Consider the following 26,136-nt stretch of genomic DNA (forward strand, 5'->3'; position numbering starts at 1 on the left):
TTTTGTTTCTGAGAGAAAATGCCATTTTAATTAGGGCTAACCTTAAGGCCTTAAATTCATATACAATATGCACTGTTACTTTTCAAAGAGGAAAGAGACAATCAGCTCATTAGGTATGAAATGATTTTTAAAAAGGTTTTGCTAAAACTCTGTGTAGAAAAATAACTCAGTGTTACACCCTTGGTTTGTCAGTTGAGAATGGAGAGGTGAGCCTCTCTTCTGTCCATGATTGTGTTCTTGTCCAGTCCTCAGGAGTCACACAAGGCCCCCGAGCATTTCCCCTGGGACTGTAACACAGGTCACATTTGGCACATATTGTAAATTTCTTTTGACTTTCATATTCATAAGTTCAGGAAGCCTTTTTGGGAATAGGAAGGTTGAGGCTACCTTAAAAAAAAAAAAAGCTGGCTCATTCATAGCAGTGCTAGGTTGGTTAACAATGGAGATGTGAGATCAAGGGACTCACTCAGGGAAACTGACTGTCAGCTAGAGGGCATCTGAAATGGTCACTGTGGCTTGATTCTCACTGGGGCCTGGAAGACTTGTTCTTGGAGGCTGCCTCGGCCTAGGATTTTATTGCTGGTGAACTTGGTTATCCAACTTCTAGCCATTCAGTCCAGAATGGTGGAGTATCAGAAATGGGTCTGCTGAGATGAAAGTGAAAATGTATAAGCAGCACTGAGTTCTGTATACTGGCATATTGCCCGATAGTCTGTGTGCAGTTTTCTCCTAGTTGGTCCATTTGTCTGGTCTCTTTTCTGAGGATAGTGCAGGCTGTTGAGGGAGTAGGTGGAGAACCATCCAGATTGGATGGTCAAAGACAGGACAGATGGGTCAAAATGGAGGTACTCAATCCACTCCCTGCCCTGCCAGTACTTCTGCTACCATGTTACATTAAAGGTGTTCTCCTGGGGTAGAATTTACACTCCCCTTACTTTCTAAAATTCCATGTCCTATGCTACATGATATAGGCATGTGGTGGGAAGATTCTGAAACATAGGCTAGCATTGCCCAGGCATGGGTTCTGGAATGATGAACCTCTGGAACCATTCTGCGGTCATCAGCAAACACCACGAGAACTCAATGGTCACAGAAGTCTGATTTGCCTGCATGGTTAAAGTAGAGACAAAAGGCAAGGAGTCCTTTTTGTGACTCAGATGGATCCTGCATGGGCCTTGGTGACTTTGGCAGTCCCTTAACTTTTCTAACCCTCTTCAAGGTGTCATTCCCGCCATCACGTGGCAGACAGGAGAGCTTTAGTGCCAATGCCAGTAACAGCAGAGGGAAGCAGCACTAAGGCTGTGCTATGCTTCTCAAATCCAGTTGACCATGACTGTATCTGTCTTCCCTCCCTTCCACGGAGGAAAAGGCACCTTACATCCAAGCTAAGCAATCTGGATCTAGCTAGTACCTTCTGCTCACTGGACCCCGGGAGACCTTAGAGGGGCTTAAGGAGGGGTGTGACAGAGGGAGTGTCATTTCTGTACTCAGATCTCCACCTGGTTAGCCCCTGGATTAACAAACTAGATTCATAGGTCCTATGCATTAATTTAGCAAAAAATCTGGTTTCTGATACCCAAACAGCTTAAAGTCCCCTTCAAAACGTGCATATAAGCGTCGAATGTCTCGTTTGCTGATGCCCAGGAAGTAGTGTTCCACCTTGGTTTTGTTATACACGGTAATGCCTGGAGGGATGGTTGGATAGGACACCAGGTGGTCTATGCCGGCCTCCCTCAGGATATATGGGGCATCCTCCTCCAAAGTCTCATGATGTCCAATCACACTGTACTTTATCTCACAGGGTGCGCAAAGCTCTACATACGTCACCCAGTGGATGATGTGGTCCCCAAACTGAAGGTCTAGCCGTCTGTGGTTTGGATCACCGAGGTAGCGCACAAAATCTTCAAATTGGATCCCCCGGGTTTCTGTTCGGTTCTTCCTGTATTTCCTGATGATGCCAGGAGCAATATCATGCCTGTACCATGGCTCAAACCGGGGATTGTGAACAAACTTGTCCTTAAATGCAGAAATCAGTCTTTCAAAAGGATCTCTTACTATAAGAAACTTGAAGTATGTTTTCAACCTGGAGGGGAGGGGGAAGATAAAGCAAAGAGAAGTAAACTTGGAGGAGGATCCTCTGAAAGTATGAGAGAGAAAAGAGTACTGTAGTAGGACCCTGCCATGGTGAATCCCACACAGCCTTCCTTAATCCCCTTTAAGATTCTGTGCCCTGACTCTGTTAGCAACATTTTCATGGGTGAGGAAATAGAGGCTGGGAGAAATCAACTGTAAAGGATACAGGCATCTTAGGGGATTACTGTGAAGACTATTTAATCAAAGTTTTGCTTTATTTGAATTAATTCAAGATTTCAAGAACTTTGAGAAATTTTATTCTGGGTAAGAAAACCATTGACATCAAGATGAACTGACACTAGAGAAAACTACTTTAAGGGTATAACGTTAAAATTCCAATTGAGAATTGCCAGGAAGAGGCTTTTTTGCTCAAGACTGGTGTTCTACCAGTTGAGCCATACTTCCACTTCTGGCTTTTTGCTAACTAGGGATGAATACCTCACAGACTTTTCTGCCCGGGCTGGCTTAGAATCTTGATCCTCAGTTCTCAGCTTCCAGAATAGCTAGGATATCTGCCAGTCCTGACTCACAGTCTCATGACAGCTCTGGGCAGGGGGAAGCAGGCTTCCCAGCAGGAGGCTTCCTAGCAGTGGTTTGTACAGCTGGGAAGACTGAAAGTAGGAGAAGGCAAGGCCCAGCTGGTGACCTGCTTGAGGTGCTACACACACTCATTCCTTTACACCAGGTGCTATGGGACCACTTTCCCATTCATTGCTATAATCAGGGAGGGTTGTACCTGCCTGCCTATGCCACACCTGGAGAAGTAGGCACATGCCTTGGGGGAAAAAGTCAGACACTTAGTGGAGTTCCTCACAATCCACACTCCTTTCTTATGAAGAAATACCTTATTCAGTAAGAAATCCATAAAACTTAATAAAACTAAAGCACAAGGAAGTGACCATTCATTTCTATTAATAAGATTACATTAAGCCAGGGGCTCACACCTGGAACTCTAGCTACTTAGGAGGCTGAGATCTGAGGACCAAGGTTTGAAGCTAACCTGGGCAGAAAAGTCCATGAGACTCCTATCTCCAAATAACCACTCACAAAGTGGAAGTGGAGGTATGACTGAAGTGGTAGAACTCCAGCCTTGAGTGAAAAGGCTAAAGGACAGTTCCCAGGCCCTAAGTTCAATCCTCAGGGCTGGACAGAGAGAAGGAAAAATTTAGTGGATTGCAGGACAGTAAGGCTAAAGTCTTCAAATTCTCATGAGGGCTGGAGAGCTTCAAAGCACTGAATACTAAGCACACACTGGGCTCCTTTGTCAACACAAACCAGCAGCCCCCAGTGGTCCTCAGAGCAATTTAGAATATGCAACAAGTACAAACTGAGCCTGGGGTTTGGCCAAACTTTCTTCAGAGGTTTTTAAAAAAATCATGTCTCCCTTTTGAGAAACCTGCTCTTACCGCTTCTGAATTCCTGCTTTGCTGTAGGAAGACAGACGAGGAAGGCCATTCTTCTCATGGTCATGAACCACATTTTCGGGGATCTCTTCAATGGAAGGAAATGCTCCTTGGAAGGAAAGAAGAAGTGTGTTGGCTGCTTCCAAGGGACCCTTACATCATCTGACTTTTCTTGGGTGCCAAGTTTCCCATGACACATATGACACCTCTGATATTCAAGTGTATATGTTTAAATTACAGAGTGACAAAGTTGGGTAAAATCTTCCCAAGGGGTGCAGGGAAGAGTGGTGAAAATCTTGACAGTGCATACCCCTGGCAATAAGTATGTTGGACTAAGTCTTCCTTTAAAGAACTCAGGGCCTTACAAAACTGCAATTTTTCTGTACAACACCTTTGTAATAACAGTAAAAAATAAAAATTAGCCAGGCACAGGTGGCTCACATCTGTAATCCTAGCTACTCAGGAGTCTGAGATCTGAGGATCATAATTCAAAGCCAGTCCAGGCAGGAAAGTCCATGAGACTCTTATCTCCAATAAAACACCAGAAACCCAGAAGTGATGCTGTGGCTCAAAGTGGTAGAGTGCTAGCCTTAAGCAGAAAAGCTCCGGGACAGCACTTATACCCTGAGTTCAAGCCCCATGACTGACAATAAGTAAAAAATAAAAGTTGAAAAAAAAAGGAATTCAGGATAAGCAACTGAATGACATCTCCAAGGGCCTCATCTTCACTGCCAGGCTGTGCTCATGTGGTACCACACTCTATACCTCCAGTGGTTCCCTGACAGCTGACAGAAGCCCACACTGCAAAGACACTAGATACAGCAGGTGCTGGTGGCTCATGCCTGTAATTCTAGCTACTCAGGAGGCTGAGATCTGAGGATCATGGTTCAAAGCCAGCCTGGGCAGAAAAGTTCATGAAACTCTTATCTCCAATTAACCACCAGAAAATCCGAAGTGGTGCTGTGGCTCAAGTGGTAGAGTGCTTGCCTTGAGCTGAAGAGTTCAGCGACAGTGCTCAGGCCCAGAGTTCAAACCCCAGCACTGATTTTTAAAAAAAGACACTAGATACTAGAAAAACCTAGCGGAAGTTATGGGAGCTGTGATCCATTAGAAGCAGGAGTTGACCTTTGAACAACCTACAGTTAACAAAATGAGTATCAAGAAGCTGAAAGATATGTTGTTGGGTAGAAAGGGATAGGGAACCATGGATAGGTCACATTGGTCAAGATGCATTGTACTCATAAACTGACATGTTGACTTGAAACTCCCTTGTACAACTACCTGAAGGTTAGAATTCTTTTTGGTTGGTCGTGGGGCTTGAACTCTGGGCTGGGCTCTGTCCCTGAGTTTTTCAGTTCAAGACTAGGCCTCTACCACTTGAGCCACAGCAGTACTTCCGGTTTTCTGGTGGTTAATTGGAGGTAAGAGTCTCACGGACTTTCCTGCCTAGCTGGCTTTGAACTGTGAGCCTCAGGTCTCAGCCTCCTGAGTAGCTAGAATTACAGGTGTGAGCCACCAGTGCCCAGCTGAAAAAAAAATTTTTAAAGAAAGCAAAAGGAGTTGAAGAACAGGGCAGGATATTGTCAACAGTGGGACTAGGTGCTTTAGAGAGCCTAGAAGAGAGGGTATGCTTCTTAGAGCTGGTGACGGGCAAATTCTCTTTTCCTAACATAGACAAATGGAAGTAACTGGTCATGAGTCTGAGAAGGGCTCAGCCTCACTTCTGGCAAAACTTCCTATCCACCTTTGTGCTAATGCTGCCCTATAAACTTTGAGTTGTGGCAGGGAAGCCTCTCTAATGGGCCATCTAAGGCAGTGGCTATAGCCCTGACTCTTCACATTCCCTCTTCCCCCAAATATTTAAAGTCAGTCCAGAACTCAGTGCTGCATACTGTGCTATGGCTGCAAAATGGCTAACACAAGCCTTGGCTTCAAGAGGACCACAGAACAGAACAGAATCAGCTCTGTGGACCTGCATTTGGGCCTGTCCATGTACCTGTCCAAGTGCACCCAGGGATGGCAGGATGGCTACTGGGACTGCCCATTTGATTATAACATTTGGTAAATCCATTTCTGGATTTTTGCTTTACTTTCCATTTTGTAAGAAATGCAAATGAAATGATTATATAAATTCATGCTGTTTTACAAATAAACAAGTTGAGATTGTTGAGTTTAATCTACTAGATGTAACAATGATTTGGAGAATAACAAATGCTCTCTCAAAAATCAAGTCTAGTGGGGGCCAGTGGTTCACATCTGTAATCCTAGCTACAAAGGAGGCTGACATTTGAGGATCACAGTTTGAAGCCAGCTCAGGCAGAAAAGTCTGTGAGACTCGAACCACAAAAAAAGCCAGAAGTGGAGTTGTGGCTCAAGTGGTAGAGCACTAGCCACAGCACCCAGGCTGAGTTCAAGTTCCAAAACAGGCACACACACACACACACACACACACTCTCTCTCTCTCTCTCTCTCTCTCTCTCTCTCTCTCTCTCTCTAATTATATTCTCAGTAAACTTTGGGACTATGGCAGGTGCTGAAGCCAACGGTGGTTTTTTTTCTTTCTCTTAATTTTAAATTTAATTTGTAACTGATATGTGAACTAAAAAAACTCACACCTATTAATGGGGTTAAGAAGAGGTATTTTTGATACTGGCATACACAGCAGCCTATTCCTATTTTTCTTGTCCTTGGGAGAATATGCTTTAAATTATAATGCTTCATGTTGCCTTGGTTGATCTCTGGGCTTCTCTTTCAGCATCAACTGTCCAACATACTGCTATGGTATTCCAGAAGCACATAATTATCTTTGATAAGTTTAGATGAATTGGAATTTAAACAAGCCTAGTGTTTGAAAAGCACAGCAAGAAATCAAAAATTACAGTAAATAAATGTAACGCCACATAGGCCCACAGCAAGATCTCTATCACTTTCCTGTGATCTCATTTGTTCCCCAGTAAACATCAGATTTCCCGGAACAACAGATGCTTAGCAGAACCCAACTGGCATGGACTACGTGGTTGGCAAGTGAAGAGGTCTGAGACCCATGAGGTGGGGCTGTCCTCTTAGGCTCTGAAGTGTGAGCACCTCTCCCTACAGAGAGGCACCATGAGGACAGACTTGTGCTGTTTCCAGGAGTCAGGAGCCTTGATGCACTTGAACAATGCATGGGCCTATTGGGACCAAAATGAATCAGATAAAGGTTCAACAAGGGCGAACAAGCTTCTTGCACTGTGAAAACCTAGGACATCCTAACTTTGTCTAAATGCCTTTGACAATTAACCCCACCAAGGGCTGACGGTATAGCTCAGTGGTAGACATCCTGCTTCACATATGCAAGGTCTTAGGTTCAGGACCAAAAAAAAAATAAAATAAGAATTATCCCTACCCCAGCTTTTACAGAAGATTAATAGGAAAGCAATAGAGAATCTTCTAAGAAGTTGCCTCTCTTTTCAGGAGAAATTACCCCCTCCCTTGCCCAGGCAAACCCTCCACGTCACAGACGGATATTCACTAAGTGCCACACACCATTTAGGACAATCAGCACTTTCTTCCACTGGGTGTTGCCAACTTTGGGAGTCTGGCAGAAAAGAATCTTGTGCTTGTCACAGACAAATATCCTATCCAGGACAAACTTGGACACTGCAGTATGTGAGAGATTCTTCAGGGCCTCATCCCTACACACATTTCTCATGAGCTCCAGACGCTCCAGATACACCAGAGGTTGATCAAGTTGGCTCTCTGGCAGCATCTTCCCAGTCGTCTGCAAACAACAAGAACAAAACAGGCAGTAAAGAAATAGGACAGAAACCAGTAATATGACAGATCTCCTCCCCTTTCTACAGTGACAACCACCACTTTCAGCCTCCTTTCCAGACCTTTCTCAGGGTACATCCATCGCCCTGAGTTACAGAGATGGACTAGCACTAGTGGCCAGGAAAAATGGGTGTCCATATGGCTACTGTGACTTCCTTCTTGGGAGAATATTGATTTGAAATCCAATGAAGACGAGAATATTCAAGTTCCAAATGGTGGCCTACAACCTCTGTGGCTGTTCCAGAACCACAGAGAATAGCCACAACTTAGGAGGTTTTTGGCTGAAGCTCAATTACAGCTTCCAGTGCTCTCTGGGTGGCAGGACCATTTGCTCCACAGCTCCTGCTGAGTCTGAGGCCAGACCCAGGGTATTGTAGACACCTGGGAAAGCCTTGGCTGTACACATATACACATGTGTATACACACAGAAATTGTTACATGAGCTTGTGCCCGTGAGTTAAAATGTCTCACTGTTCATGCTATGATAGCGTGTCTGCCAAGTCTTCCAAGAAGTATGTATGCTAAAATCACACGGCTAGTCCTCCATCCTGAGCTGTGGCTGTTGGTCAGCACTGTGAAATGCTTCTGCAGCAACCTCTACTTTGTATTTTTAAAACACCCATACTTAAAACACATGATCCCTCTACACTCACCTAAATGCACAGGTTTGTCAGACAATCCTTTCACAGGGTAGTTTGTAACAGCCCACCCTTCCTGGACAAAGGCCTTTGTAGAACACACTATTGCATGCACTCACCACTGTCTCTCCTTCCTTCCTGAATCTGTCAAGGCTAAACTCCTACCCCCCAGCACACACATAGACACACACATTGAGAATGTTTGTCCAGGTCACTTTTTCATCTGTGTGAGGTTAGCTTCATTTTCTGAATAACCAGAAGAGGAAACATTGTCCTGGGGCTTCCTAATAGCCTATTCCTGAAATGAAGGGGTGAGCAGGTCTTCCACAGAGCTGCCTCTGCTCCTTACCATGTGAGCACCAGCATCACCTGCCAGCTGCATTCACCACAGCACCCTGGAACGTTACACCCATCACCTCCCCTTTTTATAGCAAACGGGGGATTCATTTTACTCTGCCAAGGAATTCCCTCATCCTTTCTACCTCTTGCTCACCTAACATGAGAGCATTTCCCTTCTCACTCTGTTTAAAAATTTTAAAACCTAACCCAGATCATGGATGGCTCTTAGAGGCAGTGCACCATGGAATGGCACTTTCAGAGAAGTTCTTTAGAAATCACAGAAAGACTCCATCATTTGCAAATCATGCTTTTCTTCAAGCTCAAGCACAAAAGGTAAAGAATTAATTTCTTACTCAATTGTGTTCCCCCCTCTTGGAAAATATACAAATGAGGTTTAAAGATTGACAGTATTTTCTACTATTTTCTCACCAAACATTCAGACTCATAATACTTTTAAAAGAGAACTTACAGAACCCTCTTCCATTAACAAATCACCTTTCTCATGGGGAAATACACTAGATTTCACTGTCATGATTCTTGACTCCAGAGAATATTGCATGTGACAGTGGCTCCTCCGGTCTTTCACCTGGCAGCTTGTTGTATGATAATCATTAGACAGCCAGGAGGACAAAGAACATGATGTCTCCTACAGGACCACAGTTTTTACAGGGAGAACATCTGGTATCTGACTGACCACCACAGGCTGCAGTATACTAGTAGGCCCTTGTCTAAAAAGCATTCTGCAGAGAGTTGATGGCACCTTTGTGCTGTTACCCATGCAACTATACATTTACTCATACTAAATTCATTAAAGCCCTTCTCTTCTTTTCTGTAGGATTTTAGTTTCTTGCTTTTTCAATCTATCCAAATTCTTTTCTCAACCTACAAGCAGCATTCTTGGTCATCTTAAGAGTCCTGTAGACTTGATCTCTATCACATTAAAGTCTTGTCAAAAGGACTTCCAAAAACTTTCTACTCTAACCAGGGATGCTTTCTATACTGTAAACCACACACAAAAACTTCCCCTTTCCCTGGTTTAATTCTGGAATGACAAACATCTTTAGGGCTTGCTTGGCCCATTTTGCCCCTTCTAGACAATGGTAAGTACCAGCTTCCAGATTCAGTATGAGTAGGAGAGGGATCTTCATGTGTAACCCTTGTCCTGGACAGGCGATGATGAGGAATTTATGTGCAAAAGGAATCTGTAGAGGTCAATGTGGAGTCAGTGTGCAAGTGGGCAAGAGTTGGGGCTGCCTTGGGCTCTGCCCATCCAACTCTCTGGATTCAGTTCTGTCGTGTATACAGTTCAGAGGTTGAATCATCTGCTCTGCTGGCCAAAGCCCTTTCTCACTCCAAAATTCCATTCTGGGTCAGAGATCATTACATATTCCAGGTTTTCTCCTGATACTATTCAACACGTTCTGCTGTCTTCACCAGGCTCGTGTATAGCTGGTCAGGAATTCAGTACAACCAACTACCCAAACTAAAATAACTATGATCTCTGTCCCTACCACACGGAGGATAAAGAAATACAGAAATACATAGAAGTAGCAAAAGCTACTCCAGGTAGAATATCCTTTATCCAAAATGCTTGGGATCTTAAACTCTTTTGGACTTTGGGATACTTGTATCTCCATAATGCGCTATGGGGGGTGGGGGGGGGAGGGGGAGAGACTCAAGTCTAAACGAGAAATAGATCACAGTGTAAGGTAATTTTACACTTTTTTTGTGTATGTGTGTGTGTGGTCCTAAAGCTTGAACTCAGAGCCTACGTGTGGTCCTTGAGCTTTTTTGCTCAACGTTAGTGCTCTACCACTTGAGCCAGAGCTCCACTTCCAGATTTTTGGTAGTTAATTAGAGATAATGGTCTTAGGCACTTTCTGGGCAGGGTGGGCTTCAGACCAAGAGCCTTAGATCTCAGCTTTCTGAGTAGACAGGATTAGAAGCATGAGCCACCAGTGCCCAGCGATACAATATTTTAAGTAATTTTCAGCACAAAAATGAAACTTCCATGGTATGGAATTTTCTGCTGTGGCATTATGTCGCTGACCAAAAAAAATTTCAAATTCTACAACATTTTAGATTTCAGATTTTCAAATTAAGGAGTCTCAACCTGGTTTCTAAAGCAGGCTGCAATGGTGAGTGAAAACCACTGCTGGTGAGGGTGGGTGGAAGAAATTATCCCCACAGGTCAGGGAACACTGTGCAGTGCTCCCTGTGAAGTGTTACATCCATGTCAGAGGGAACAGGTGTGTGCCCACCTGTAGCTCCTCAGGAAAGTGCTTCTCTTCTGGCAACTTCCCTGCTTCTGGTAAAGTTGTTAGGAACAAAAACTCCTGTTTGGCACTGTACCCTAAAAGACAAGAGGTTAAGACGTCATCTAATGCAGAAAAAGGCTCCAGATCGATGGGACAGAATGGGAACCCAGGAAGAACCCACACAAAAGATGCATGGCTGACTTTTCACAGAAATGCAAAGGAAACTCAGCCAGAGGACAGTCTTTTGAACAAATGAGAGCTGCGACAATAGATAAACATTTATCTAAAGTTCACCTTATTAAAAAATGAACTCAGAGCTGGGCTCTGGTGGCTCACACTGATAACCCTAGCTACTCAGGAGGCTGAGATCTGAGTATCGAGAATTAAAGCCAATTTGGCAGACAAATCCATGAGACACTTATCTCCAATTAATCAGCAAAAAGCAAAAAGCTGGGCAAGATCCCAAGGCCATGAGTTCAAGTCCCATACCAACTGATGGTAGTACCAAGTTCGACAAATCTCCAGGAAATTGTGTTGAGCAATGCAAGCCAAAAAAGTCAGGAACTGCTCACCTTAAAATGACAAAATTCATTACAGGAGAACAGATTAGTAGTTGTCAGAGTCTGGGAATGGGGTAGTGGTTAAAAAGGAAAACACAGTCAGACACAGTAGTACCCGAAACACCAGCACTTTGGAGGCAGAGCAAAGGAGGATGGAGCCACCTTATACTAGATACTGACATCATGCCTCAAACAAAACCAACAGTTAAAAAAAAAGGCTGAATCATGGCTCCTGGTAATGATGAAAACGTTCCACAGCTTGCCTGCATCCAAGCCAGCACCCCACTTGTGGTACTGCACTGTAGTATAAGAGGCTACACTTATGGAAACCGGGGAAATAAAATAACTCAGGATTCCTCTGTGGTGTTTCTTCCAATTGCATGTCACTCTACAACTGTCACAAAAATATCAACAGTCAAGTTGGTGCTTTCCCATCAATTTAAGAAAACATAGCTGCTGTGTGCCCTGGCTCTGGTGTCAGGTCAAATCACCACAAACATGGCAGACATGAAGAAAACATGGCATCCACTGGCTAGGATTCTAGACTAGAGCTCTTTCTTTTCCAGAGAAGAGAGCTGGAAGAAGCTGCCTCAGGACATGTTAAAATCCTAAATGTTAAAGTCCTAAAATACATCCTCCTCCTTTATGGCTTTACCTTCAGCCCCTCTTCAACTTGTGCTCTCTTCACAAAATCACCCTGAGTACCTGCGCCTCTCAGAACATGCAACGTAAAACATGCACATCCCAGCATATTAACACTATCCATCAAGCCCCAGTAGGAAAGAGGTGTTCTTTAAAAACTCTTCTGCTACAGAATATTAAAATGCAAGGGTGTGGGTTTTATTTAACTGATTATCTGTTGTTGTTGTCCTTTGAGTTGAGGTCTATATCAGCTAGGCTGTCCTTGAACTTGAGGGCTCGTGATCTTCCAGCCTTCACCTCCCAAGTAGCTGGGACTACAGATTATTTAACTATTACTGATGGAAGCTCCACTAAAATACACAGTAAGATTCCCACTTTTTAAACAAAGTCAACCACAATTTAACCTTATGTCCTGCTCTTTAGCACCTTCCGTACCAAGAGGCAACATATGGAGGAATCAGAATTAATTTGTTTCTCTTCAGTTGCTCAGCCATTCTACATTTCTGGTTCTCAACTGGACCCCACTCCAGAAGAGTCAAGTATGATTGGTCTCAAGCAGCAGAAGACTTGCGCAGGGACAGTTGTGCAGGAAATGCTGTAGTGCCCTCTGGTGAGAATCCCTCAGTCCTCCCAGGAGTTGTCACTGTCGATGGCCTGTGACCATCCCATATCTGTGTGTCTCACTGCTGCAACCCTTCTCCCCCAGCTGCCACACATCATCTCAAATACAACCACCCTCCAAGACTGACCCTGGCCCTTTGGACAGAGCCTCCTCAGTCCTTGGTGTAAACCTAATATAGTGGGTGTATTACCACTTCCGAAGACTGTACAAACCTCACTGGCTTCGTCCCAAAAGCTCCTGGAAGATGAGAGGGATATGTGTGTGTGCATGCACGTGCACGTGCGCACATGCTGCTCCTGGGGTGGAACTTGGTGCCTGGGTACTGTCCCTGAGCATTTGTGCTCAAGGCTATCTCTCTATTACTTTGAGCCAAAGCTCCCTTTGTTTTTTTGAGGGGGAGGTTAGTTAACTGGAGATTAGAACCCCCTGCCCAAGCTGGCTTTGAATCACTGATCCTCAGATCTTACCTTCCTGAGATTTCAGCCTCCTGAGTAGCTAGGATTACAGGTGTGAACTACAGTGCCCCAGCTAAGGGGGTTCTTTTGATGGTCACCAGGAGGGTACAACAAAGCTATAAGCCTGATAACTATCTCTGAGAGCTGAGAAAGTCACCTGGGGTCAATTTCAGGGTTTCTCTCTTCTCTCTGCAGATCTGCCTTCCACCCTCATTCCTCTACAGGCAGTTGGAGCAGAGAGGATGGAGAGAAGGTGTGGGCACTGGGTAGCCCTTGGAACAGGCAGGGATGTGTCAGTAGCTCTACAGTACGTATCAGGAGCCTGAGCCCTTGTATCTCACTGAAAACACAGGTTGGTGCAGCCACCAGGGATAAACTGGGAATAGTGCTGGTGTGGATGCATTGTCATGCACTGCAACAGCAAGAGGCCATATAAAGCACCAGGCATAGAAAAGATACGGTGCTCACCTGTGTCTCAGTTCCCAAGAGCTCCCTCTCTGGCAGGGGTGGAGGGGATGAGGCCAATTTGCAGCCAGTAATGATTGGCCCTGCAACTCCCATGTGTCTTTTGTACTTCCCCAGGATTATCTACTTGGCCCCAGAAGGAAGTGGCAGAAGGAGTTAAGAACACTCTCACACAGATCACTGCCCCTCCAGCAGGCTCTCAGGGCAAAGAGAAGAGTGTCCATTTCGTAGAAGAAACATGGAGGCGCACAAAAGCAAATGTCTAAGATGGGTTCTGGTGCTCTTTATACGTCCTCATCTGAATGCCTATGTTCAGTAAAGAGGAGTTAAGAATCTCCCAGGATAGCCTGACAATATATATTTAAATGAACCTCCTCTCGCTGCACTGAAGGTGACCTTCAAATGTGTATCACCAGTGCAGAACTCCTGCTGGCACACAGGCATGCTGAGCAGTTATGGCTTTCATGATGACATGAGGCAGAGTGGATTTCCAAACTGAAGCCTGCAACATAACTTGCTGTATGAAGCCTGTGCTGGTGCTACTGGGAGAAGCCCTGCTCTCTGCTTCTCAGTCAATAAGCCACAAAGTGCCTTTGCCCTTTAGAGGAGATCCCTTCCCACCTCTCTCTTCCATCTCTGTGCCCTGAATGCATGGAAGCCAAGCATCTTTCAGTCCTGGGATAGCTGTCACTGTGTATCTACCTGGGGAACAGCGTTGGAGCCAGGACTCAATAAGCAAAATCTGTTCCTCCCAAGCATACTTACCATCTGGGTCTTTAAAGGTCAAGGTGATAAACTTGCTGGCCACCATGAACATGAAAATCACCCAAAAGCATGCGGCCAACAGAAGCCACTGGTGGTGCATGTTGTCAAATATAAGCCATTCAACGAGGCTTCCTGGAAAACACAAGTGAAAGGCCTGTGCCACTTGTAGGTCAACCAATTGAACAAGAAGCATGAATAGAAAGAGGTGAAGTCAATAAATAGAACCAATACAAATACATTTTTTCCACTTTAATGAGTATTTTGACTTGGCATTTAACATTTCATATTTAATTAATAATATGAAAGGATATACTTAATCACTAAATCAATTTGAAACACCCCAGTGGAGGGGAATGACAATAAGAGAACAGCATCCTTGTTTCTGTTTGGAAGCTAGAGTAAGATTTTGCCATTGTCACAATGATCAGGAAGCAGGGAGTCAGTTGGAGGCTTGTCAGGGAACTAGACTTACGCTGGGGAAATATGCAGAGGGCAGAGCTGTGCTGAGGGAATTACAGCAGGCTGGGCTTAGAATGCAAACTGGCTAATAAGGAAGAGCTACACCTAGAGAATCTCACACATGTGGAATTTAGTCCTTAAAAATATGACAAAGCCAGGCACCACTGGCTCATACCTACAATCCTAGTGACTTAGGAGGCTGAGATCTGAGGATCTGTTTGAAGCCAACCTAGGCAGAAAAGTCTGCAAGACTCTTACCTCTGATTAACTACCAAAAAAGCCAGAAATGGAGCTTTGACTCAAGTGGTAGAATACTAGCCTTGGGCAAATAGCTCAGGGACAGCACCCAGACATTGTCATTATATTTATACATATATGTATATATAATATGTATATATACAACACATATATGCAATATGTGTATATATACTATATATATATTATATACATATATGTATGTGTATAGTGACAGGAATGTAAAACATGCTATTTGAGGGTGGATACAAGCAGAAGAGAAGGGCAGGAAGACAGGATGAAGGGTGATGACTAGAGTCTAAGTACTTTATAAATATTTATGAAAATAGAACCGTATTTAAATTTATCTTTAAGATGGGGGAGGGGAACAACAGAGGGAGTGAATTTGATCAAAGTACATCTATGTGTATATGAAAACATCATAATCAAAACCCTCTGTACAATTAATACATGCTAACAAAAAAATGAAAAATTAACAAAATTTTTTTTTAAAAGAGCAAACAAACACCTGTGCTTCTTGCCTCAGTTACTTGCTGGACAGGGCCTGCGCAGAACCTTGTGGACAGGTACTTTTCATGGTTATCATGGTCCAAGCCATAAGTGACGTGCGGACATCAGTTGGTCCTCCATCTGTCCCAGAATCTGTATCTACAGAGGACACATAAAGAACCAGGAAGTTACTGTCAATTCTCAGCAAGAGAGATTCACGTGTGTGTTTTATTTCACTTTTAACATGGCACTCCTAGCCAGATAGACAGACAACTTAAACACAACTCACAGAGCTGATGGGTTTCCACTAGTGACTGAGGCTAGCCATCAAATCTGGACAGGGAAGGCTGGTACTCAGCATGTGCTGATGGTAGATAACTTGAGAGACAGTTTCCTGACCCGAATGGTCAGAGCTCAGCACAAATATAGGAAGATGACAATTCTCCTTCTCCACAATGGCACCAGACTCTGAGACCCAAAGTCCATCCACATCATCTACCTAGCAGTTCTCCATCCTCCACCTGAATAACTGTGACAGGGGCTTGCCACCTACAAAGATTCCTGTGCTTTTACAGGGTCTTGTGATACACCCTCAGGTGCCCACATGTAGATCCAGTGTTTCCTTGAGTCCCCAGCTCAGGCTGCTAGATTTTAAAAAAATAACAAAAATAAGGGATTCCAGTTAAGTTTGAATTTCAGATAAACAATAAATAATTTTCCGTATGACTCAAATATTGCACAAGATATATTCATAGAAAACAAACACTTTTATTTTCCTGTGTACAGATACTAGGTGTGCAAGTAGGGTTACCAGAGCTCTGCCATACCCCCCGAAGCCAGATGTCCTGTTTCCAGCAATTCTCCTCCTCCTATCCTTTAATACAGGCAGCACAGCACAAAGCAGAGTTCTAGGCTTAGTCAGAATTCTAGTCCCACCACTTGCTAACTCTGGACTTGGTTCCGTGTCTCATCTCTGACCCTAGGCCTTTGTCCCTCAGGGTGACCATGAAGATGAATTGAGATGATGCAGATCCTTTGGTCTCCAAAGAACCTCAGTGAGCTAGGCTAGGCTAAGCTTGTGACTACTGGAGACTCTGTGGTGCCTCCTTCTAGTTTAATGTATGCCACTCCAGAAAGAAAGGAGAGCCATTTATCCCAGGTGACTACTCAGGTTTCCCTTCTAAAGACAGCAATGTTTATCATGTGCCAAAGGACATTGGGCCCTAGAATCCTGGGTCCACTGAACTTGTCCTCAAGGCTATGACACTGTGACCCCCAGGTCACAGGGGCAGTGCCCTGGCCTTTTTCAACAGAGGGGCCACTGTGGCTAGGGAAGAATAAAGAGAGAGACAAGTCAAGTGAGCTGTATGCAATTCTGAACACAAAAGTGCTGGCGTGGAACACCTTACTCTCCTGGGATACATGCCATAGACAAGTGAACATGGATGAAGGTGCCACCCAGGGCTGGCCCCTCGCTCACACAGATGTGCTTACTTTGTGGAACAGATGACCGGGACTTCTGACCTCTGTCTATTCTGTCACCTGCTCTGATCATTCCTTGTGTGCCTTTTAGTGTTCTGGCCCTGAACATCATTGCTGGGCTTCACCTGGCTTTTGGGAAGTTTTATAGCTTGGGTTATAGTTTGGGTTTTGTTTTTTTTGTTGTTGGTCATGGGGCTTGCCCTCTGGGCCTGGGTGCTGTCTCTCAGCTCTTCAGCTCAACGTTAGAGCTCTACCACTTGAGCCACAGCACCACTTCTGGTTTTCTAGTGGCTTATGGGAGATAAAGCGTCTCACAGCCTCTCCTGCCTGGGCTGGCTTTGAACCGTGATCCTCAGATCTCAACCTCCTGAGTAGCTAGGAATACAGTTTTATAGCTTTATCAAATCATCTCAATGTGAATGAGTCTTGTTGGAGGAATCTTTGATTCTGCTCAGTTAGGTTAGAGTCTCACCTGAGAATCACCTCATCCATGCTCTAAAAGCAGGGTGGATTAGGGCAGGAGTACCATGCCTAGGCTGGCTGGAAAGCTAGAGCTGTGCTGCCCATCAGCTTCCCTACCTGGAGCTGCCCACTGCTTTCACTGGGGCTAAGTGTCTATAGCCCCTCCCCTTGTCAGGAATAGCTCTCTCCGCCCCACTGTTCTCATCTGTAAGGATGAGCCTATGGACCATGCACTTGCAGTGTCAAAGCATCTCCTTAACAATCGCACGACATACAATATCAACTAGGGTGTCCTTATTTTCACCAAAAGCTTAATTTCCAATGTGACTTCTACAACTTCCGCTGAGCTGAGATGTCTAGAGACTCCTTCCCTGCCCAGCCTGCCCACCACAAAGGACAGAGAGGGGTGATCTGCCAGGCTCCCTTCTCAGCTTCTCAGCTCAGTTGCTGCTTCCCCTCTTTGGAAGTGTGTCGTGGATATATGGGGTCATCAATGGGGACTGAGGGTTTGGAAAGGTTCATGTGTACAAAAACTGGGCCCTGAAAGAACCAGTCTCTCAAGAAGAGCATCGGGCCCAAGTCCTTGCCAATGTCTTGTATACAGCCACTCAGGCTAAACTACTGCCTGCAAAGACCTTGTGGCCTGCTTCAGGGCTCCCTAAACACTAGGATTCTGGGAACTGGGGGTGAGTAGGGCCTGTTTCCATACCTCATGGGCAGTAAGGGAAGAGTCAGTTCCCTCTATCTCACTGTCCACTTGGTGCCAACATCACTCTACTACCAGACCTCACTGCACCCAGCCCAGGCTGAGAGCTTTTGCTGTGCTTCATCTGGACAGGAACAAGGCCCCAGACATGGCAAGTCAATATCCAGCATTTGCTGAAGGACTACATGTACTAGGCAACTTGCTAGGAACGTCAGGAGGGCTAAGAAGTTCTTTAGAAGCCAAACTTTTCAAACCTCTCCTGAGGCATTCCCAAACTTTTTAAAATTGAAGCTATAAGGTAGCCTCTAGCTACCATGTTATCTACTTAATGTCCATTAACTGACACGAAGAAACAACCAAATGATAGTAGGTTTTTGGGCTGCTTAAAAATAATATTTTGTAAGTCAATGCATGTGTTTGCATTTGAATAAACAGACAACATAAACCATACTGCTGAAGGAGGGGTGAAGAAATCATGCTGTAGCCAGGTACTGATAGCTCACGCCTGTAATCCTAGCTATTCAGGAGGCTGAGATCTGAGTATCATGGTTTGAAGCCAGCCCAGTCAAGAAAGTCTGTGAGATTCTTCGCTCCAATTAGCCACCAGAAAACAGAAGGGAAACTGTGGCTCAGAGTGGTAGGGTGCTGGTCTTGAGCGAAAAAGCTCAGGGACAACATCCAGGTCCTGAGTTCAAGCCCCACGGCCTCAAAAAAAAAAAAAAAAAAAAAAGAAGAGAAGAAATTATGCTGGAGTCCAAAAATTTTTGAGAATTTAAAATAAAACTCTACCTAAAAGGCATGTGAAATGTACACAGTATCATGATATGTCAATTCATAACAAAAGGAGTTCCAGAATTGAGTGTCTGATCCTACTTGTTAATTTTAAACAATATATATGTATATATACACATATATGCTGTATGTGTGAATGTGTTTATGCACATAGGTAAACACACACATGTAATGCACAGGATAAAATGAAATAAAACACACATACTTGGAAAGCGCAGAATATAGTGAGGTTTTAAACATATACTTGCGTTTTAAACAGGTTTGCAATAAATAAGCAAATTATTTTTCCCATAATAAAAATCAATGCACTTTTTTTTGTTTATGTGCCAGTACTGGAGCTTGAACTCAGGGCCTAGCCACTGTTCCTAAGTTTTTTGTTCAATGCTGGTGCTCTACCACTTAAGCCACACTCCCACTTCTGGCTTTTTGCTGGTTAACTGGAGATAAAAGTCTCATGGACTGTTGCTTACCCTCCCCCACGGTATAGCCCCTGTTTTCACTGTATTTGATGTTGATATAATTTGTGGAGGGGAAGGGAAAAAACACATTGTTTAAATAGGGATACAGGTGGACCCATTGCAACAACGAGATGTACAAGACGTTACGTGGAAAAACAAACTTTACAACTTTGGCAGGAGGGGTGGGGGGGAACACAGGGGATGTGGAAGGGGGGTGGGGGGGAGGGGAGATGGGAAGGGATGGGAAGGGGAAACAAAGGAGGAGGCAACAAAGCTTGATAAGAAATGTACTCATTACCTTGCCCATGTAATTATAACCCCTCTGTAAGGTAGTTTCACAATTAAAAAAAAAAAGTCTCATGGACTTTCCTGCCTGGGCTGGCTTCAAACCACAATCTTCAGATCTTACCCTCCTGAGTAGCCAGAAATACAGGTATAAATCACCAACACCCAGTCATCAATAAACTATTTTAAAATGCTACCTAAATCCATGTTTCACGGTATTTTGATTTGCTCTCTAATGTTTGTCCACCTCACTACTGCCAGTTTTTTTTTTAACCACTTTATATCATGTGGGAATGGAAAGCAAATACTATCTAGTCAGGAGAAACATGGTGAACTGCAAAGTCAACATGTATCCGAGTATGTAGTACCTGTGTCTATCTTTACTAGATTAAAGAGGGTAAATCACAGAGAATAATGTAACAAACACCTGTTTACACAGATACTGCTGTGTACCATAGTGTTGCCATACTTACTTGAGTTTACTTCACTGCAAAGTGTTACACAGCATAGCAGGACCCCTTCTGCCTTGCCTGGCCACAATGGCATTCTTCCCTCATCTGGTGGCTGTAAATGCTTACTCCATCAGAACACAAAACCTGAGACAGAGCAGCAGCAAGCAGTTTCTTCTGTGCCCAGATAAATGTCGGGCCAACTAGAGAGGCAGGAGTTTTCCCAGGCCTTCAAGGAACCACATTACCCATGGTTGCTCTTCAGAGAGACTCACTCTGAAGGTGAGGCCAAGGTGGAGGGAAGCTCAGTATTTAAGCACTTGGCTGCCCCTTTTCCCTATTCTCCTCCAACACAAGATGGTCTACAGTAGATACACATTCAAGAGGAAAAGCTACCAGGTCAAGATAACCCTTAGAAGTTTAGATAAATCAGGGGGAAGAGGGAAGGAGGAATACTGTGAAATACTCAGACAGAATCAACAAGATGATAACCTGGTCCCCTCACATTGGCCCTACTCCACTCAAGACTTATGCCTCTATGGTTTATAGCATGTATGACTTATGTTATATAACAGAATGCTATATGGCATTATTTATATAGCATAAAAGGTATGTTCATTTACCCAATAAAACAAGTGTCTGGGATACAATGAGTCCCACACTGCATGCATGTACAATTCCTTTCTTTACCTAGCTTGAAGTCTCGTAGAGACCCATGTGATTCAGTGAAGCAATTCAAGAAGTGAAACAGGATGGAAGGAGAGGGATCATGTTAAGTGAAATAAACCACCGGGGGACACAATCTGGTTGGGGCGGTAAGGACAACAGTTCCCTTAGGGGACAATGCCAGGGTTCCAGGCCAGGAAACAAGCCCCCAACATTCAGGGTACAGTCAGAGATGAGGCAGAGCAAATGGGGCCATGGAACCTTAGCTGTTACAGAATTCAATGTCTTCCTTGCAGACAGTGGAAAGCCACTGAGGAGTGTTATACAGGAGAAGAGAGGAAGTGTGGTGGTGGAATCTGCTTTTAGAGTTTAAGTTTGTCCGTCAGCAGAGGCAAAAATATAAAGAGCAAATGTGCCCTTGGTGATGGTCCATTTTCACTCATGGAGGGTACATTCCAACCAGGTATGGTAAGACAAGCCCCTGCGTGCTCCACCTCCCCATATCATTGCCCAAGTCTCTGCAAAACAGTGCATGAACAAGGAAGAATCACAGTTTCTGCTCTGTTAGGTTCTGATGAGTCAGTCTGAAGGCGAGTATACCCAGATAACCATGGTATGATTTACTGTGAGATTTCACAGCAACCTTGTGGTGCATGACTTCACGTTGAGGACAGTAGTTCCCTGCTCAAGCAGCATGTCAGAATCACCTGAGGACTTTTGAGAAATAGCAATGCCTTGGGTTCCAAGAACAGCCAGCCAAGACAAAGTCACTCTTAGCAGGAGGCATAGCACATAGTGGGTCTTAAAAGCGCTCAGAAACTTCTCCAGAATAGCTATTACTGGGAACTGCTGGTCCAGACTTCAGGAATCTGAATCCTGGGAATCTAATTAAGATGCATTCTAGCATCAGACCTCGCTCCCAACACTCCTTCTACTTCAAGGAGGGGGACTGGCAGCAAAAGTTCATCTGAACAAACAGCTGAGAGAGGTTGAATCAGGATCTGAGACCATTCATCAGTGTTCCCATTGCACTGTTTTCCAGCTCTCCCATCCTTGGGCAACTAGACTCTGTAGGACCAGAATCTGTTGGACGTGGGGTGGGGGTTGGAGAGAACCAGGATAATTTTTCCTATTTGCTAAGCAAAAAGGAAAGCATTTCAAACTCACTTAGCTCCAGCTCCTCTAAGTCTACCCCATTCTCTGTATTGTAATCCTAAGTTTGGAATCTCTCCCTGGAACTTATCTCCCTTCCCAGGAGGACAAGGTCACTGTGTCATCTACAAGCTGACTGGAGGCTCACACACAGTATTTTCTCCAGGGCTCTACTAAAGGCTGAACCTTTTCCCCATAGCCTGGTGACATTTTCTATAATTAACTACCCTTTGTGCAAGGCACATCCAAGCCAAGTCAAGTTCCAACATGGCACTTTCAGCTAACAATGGTAGCAAAGCTCAGTGTGCCCACATCCCTTTGGCATAGCATGCTGCTCTGCACAGAACCGGCAGCCGGAGGGATTCACCACGTTCATCTTTAGAGCTCCCACTTCCAGTCATGATGTGGGGTTTTTGTGTGTTAAGGTCAGGACTTGATATCCAGCCAGAGGACTGGGCTCTTTGCAAACTCATAGGGAAGAACTGGTGGTTAGTTATGGGGAATGCAGGGTTGGAATAAGGAACCCTAATCTCTTTTTTTCTTCTCCCAGTTAAAGAAAAATGGCACACATTTGACATGTTTGTAATGACTGTAATTACTACACTATTACCATCTTTTGATACAAATCCTCCATCCTTTGCATTTTGAAGAAAAATGATAAGTTAAGTGGTGGCTCACAACTATAATGTCAACCCTCAGGAGGCTGAGGCAGGAAGATAGGGAGTTTGAGGCCAACGTGGGAAACAAGGTAAGGAGAAGGGAGAGGAGGGGAAAGGAGGGGAGAGAAGGGGAGAAAAATGCCTGTAAATTCATTTTGCTCAGCTGACAGTGGTTCTCTCTGCACTTTGAAATGTCATTCAGAAGCAAAAAACCTACTAGGTATTGATAACATGTGCTACTTTCAATGTATAAACTGGCTTCGTAAAAGTTCTGAAAAGGCCTATAGTACACAAGCCCATCCAACTGTTTAAACAAGCTTTGGCTATTCATTTAGTTAGCCCTCTCTGAACCAAGGACTGTCCTAGGTCCCAAGAACACAACAATGCACACTCCTTGATCTCTGTATTTCATTCTAGTAAAGTGACTGATTTGTACAATCACCTGTAGTCAGGTAAAAGGTCCATGGTGATAAGTAGAGAAGGGTAAAGGGATGAAGGCCAGGGGCTCTGGGACAGAATGATGCTGAACAGGTATGAAGAGAAAGAGGGCTCTTCTGGTTTGAATATGCAATGTCCCTCACACAGGCTCATTTGGAGCACAGCTGGTGGTTCTATTTTGGGAGGGAGTAGAAACATCAGGAGGTGGTTCCTACTAGAAGCGGGTCACTGAGGCGTGTCCTTGTGATATATCTCACCCTGGCACCTTGCTATATGTCTTTCTATGCATCTAGTCTCCCACAGGGGAAAAGCTTTCTCAAATGTTCCTGCTGCTACCATGCCCTAGCCAAATGCAAGGGGGCCAACAACCATGGACTGAACCCTCTAAGACCTTGAGCCAAGAATACATTTTTTCTCCCTCTAAGTTGTTTTTGTCAAGTATTTGGTCATGTTGATGAAAAATCTGACTAATACAAGAACAAACAATGTAGGGTCCTGGGATCGACCATGGTCTGGGTTCTAGGATTCAGAAGGCTACAAGGCGGTGTCCCTTTTATCATGTGAACAAGAGGAGAATGAAGGGACCAAGTAAACAGAGTTGTCAATGGTTCTCTGCTGAGCTGGAAACCTCTGGTCCCCAGACACATCACATACATATGCTGTGCATCACGGGTCCAGTACCCAACTTTCCAAACCCATCCACACACTCTAACAGAAATGTCATACAAAACAACTTGGAACTTAGACTGTGGGTAAAAAGAGAACAGACCGTCCGACTAGTAGGATGGGAGGCTTGTCATGCTCTCTGAATTACACTAATCAATAAGATTATTAAATTCTAATTTAATAAAGCAAAGCATGTCATGGGAATTTGTAATATAAAGTTCTATCATCTATCAGTGAGATTTTTAAAAATTCATAGTAAAGATTTCTCTCAATCTAAATTCAGAGCTATCCTTTGTCTTCTCTGGGGCTATCTTTCCAATCTACTATCCCAGAATGACTGGTGATCCTTGATTAGCAGAATGAAAACACATTCAGCTCTACCTAGTGAGGAATGAGACTACAGTCAAGACAAATTCTCACAAGTAACAGTAAGAAAGTGGAGTGAACACCTGCGTGATGCATGCCGAACATAGATCTTAGCAGGCAACAACTCAATCCCAGCCTCAGTGTGCACTGATTGTTATATTTAAGGAAACATTTCCGAGTGAACATGTACATATTCCTACTCATAGTTTTAAGCTCCCTAAAATCTCTACATAAGCAAAAAAGGAGGCAGTAAGTATATTGAAAAAAATACTAAGTGGCTGGACCTGGAATACTTGGTAAGCTCACCTTCTCCATCACATACCTTGAGGACTACAAGTGAGGAAGACTGTCTCATTTCTGTACTCACTCTTCCCTGGCCAAGGAGTTCCTCTTGTCACTGTATAAAACAACTAACAATAACAATCAGCATTATTAAAAGTTGGTAGGTTTATATTTATGAAATAGTGAGCCATTCTGAGCTTGACTATATTTTGCAAAACAGGTTTCTTATAGAATTCTGCAGGTGACATTGGATTTGTTTTACTCATTTATCAATACTCATTTACCAAGATATACTCAACATTTACTCATTTACAAGAGCTTTCAATGTAGCTTGGTATGAAAAAAATGAAAATTTATTTGCAGTGAAGACAACCCAATCCTACTCTACCTGTCTTGTGTTTGATATTGGGTAAAAGATTCTGATATTAAATGATCACTTATTCCAATGAGAGATGGTATCTGATTTTTTTTTATTCCTTCAAGCTTTAGCATTTGATCACCTGCTAGACACTATAGACAAATGTCATGATGAATGAAAAATTGAAGAGAAGCCAAATTTATGAAATCACAGAGCTCACAGACTAGTGAACTGGCAAAATAAAAATACAATTGCTTTTATTCTAAAAACTTGATGCCAACATTAAAAACAAGTCCAAGCTGCATAGCTTAAATGATTGCATGTTTATAAGACTGCATGAAGAGAAAACAGACTTGCTTAAGTTTTGCAGTCTGTAATGTTCTACCTTTCTTTCTCACATCTTTTTTTATTGTGTAACCTTTGGAAAATGATTTGAATATAACTGCATATGGCCCAGAATATTCACACTTCTTTCTCCTGTTAACTCTAGCCAACACCCTTTTCATTTCAGTGGAGAGAATTTTTTCTCTCAGGGATTACAGATTCTATTCTTCAGGGTCAAGAGCAAGGATGGAAAGACTTTTCTTTCCAGCCTTAAGTTCTAATTCTGAACCAAGACAAATTATGTTCTAATTGACCTGGAAGAAAAAATCACTTCTCCCTTTGCGTCTTTTCTTTTTAACCCAATCACATAAAAACATTCAAATAGGTAGTTGATGACCAGCGAGGCAGAGCTAAAACCTGGTTGCCTAATTCCTAATAATGCCTTAGCCATTTCTAGTGGTAGTTAAAATGATCAATGTAACACACCCAACTCCTTATGGCTCAAAGCCTCAGACTTTGGGGTTTTCAGACAAATGAACCTTTATGGCAGTTCCCGCCAGCCTAGCTCCTCAGAACCTGGCTGTGCCACTTCCTATCCACTGCACAGCCCTTGCCGGCCTGTGGCAGACTTGCACACAACCAGACAGCTTTTTGGAAACCCTGGCTCATCTTCCCGGCCAGAAGTGCAGGAATGAATGATGCCTCGACTTCCAACTTCTGACAGGCGTCTGGGCTTGGCAAGCAGAGGCTGGAAGCGCTCAAGCCTGGCTGACACGGACCCTGCATTTCCACCCCGGCTATGCCCGGACGCCCCCCGACGTTGGGGTTCAACTGGACACCCCGGGAAGGTTGCACAGGGCTCCCCATCTGCCCTCTCTTTGCATGCCCCCCTGGACCCAAGTGGAACATTCTCCCCTCTTTCCGCTCCCCACCCCCCCCAAAGCCAAACGCAAATTCTCAGCCTAGGATGGACGAAACCACGGGTGGTCCCCGCGCACCCGCCTCGTTGCATAATTGATGGGGGCTCTCCCCGGGGGACCCCTGCTTTAGGTGGGTCCCAAAGTCCCCAAAACAAGCCAGGGAGGCTGCTCAGCCAGAACCACCGTTGGGCTTGGTTTTCCTCCGGTCCATCCCGGAGTGGGGTGAGTGGGATGAGGACCGGCGTGCGCCCGGAGCCCCAGCCGCCCGCGGCGGGCCCCGACCTCACCCTCTGCCGAGCCCGCGTTCCGCTCGTCGGGCTCCTAGGCTCCTCCGCGGCCCCGGAGGCTCCGCTTCGACCTCGCCGGGCCTGTGGG

General features: G+C 44.4%; 1 protein-coding gene across 2 annotated transcripts; it reads right to left on the minus strand.

Moving 5' to 3' along the window:
- On the minus strand, nucleotides 1-26,136 carry Chst10 (carbohydrate sulfotransferase 10). 2 transcript variants are annotated; one of them, XM_042695516.1, is made up of 7 exons: nucleotides 26,049-26,136; nucleotides 15,315-15,455; nucleotides 14,094-14,223; nucleotides 10,588-10,679; nucleotides 7,062-7,296; nucleotides 3,540-3,645; nucleotides 1-2,083 (listed from the first exon to the last, which is right to left on the minus strand). In XM_042695516.1, the coding sequence occupies exons 3-7, from the start codon at nucleotides 14,191-14,193 to the stop codon at nucleotides 1,546-1,548; spliced, it is 1,071 nt and encodes a 356-aa protein (XP_042551450.1). In that variant the 5' UTR covers nucleotides 14,194-14,223; nucleotides 15,315-15,455; nucleotides 26,049-26,136; the 3' UTR covers nucleotides 1-1,545. The 2 variants fall into 2 exon arrangements, with proteins under 2 accessions (XP_042551450.1, XP_042551449.1); XM_042695515.1 differs by lacking the exon at nucleotides 26,049-26,136 and having other exon boundaries at nucleotides 14,094-14,225; nucleotides 15,316-15,468.

Source organism: Dipodomys spectabilis, unplaced genomic scaffold (assembly GCF_019054845.1).
Source record: "Dipodomys spectabilis isolate Male_0828 unplaced genomic scaffold, ASM1905484v1 ptg000187l, whole genome shotgun sequence".
In the NCBI taxonomy this organism is placed as follows: domain Eukaryota; kingdom Metazoa; phylum Chordata; class Mammalia; order Rodentia; family Heteromyidae; genus Dipodomys; species Dipodomys spectabilis.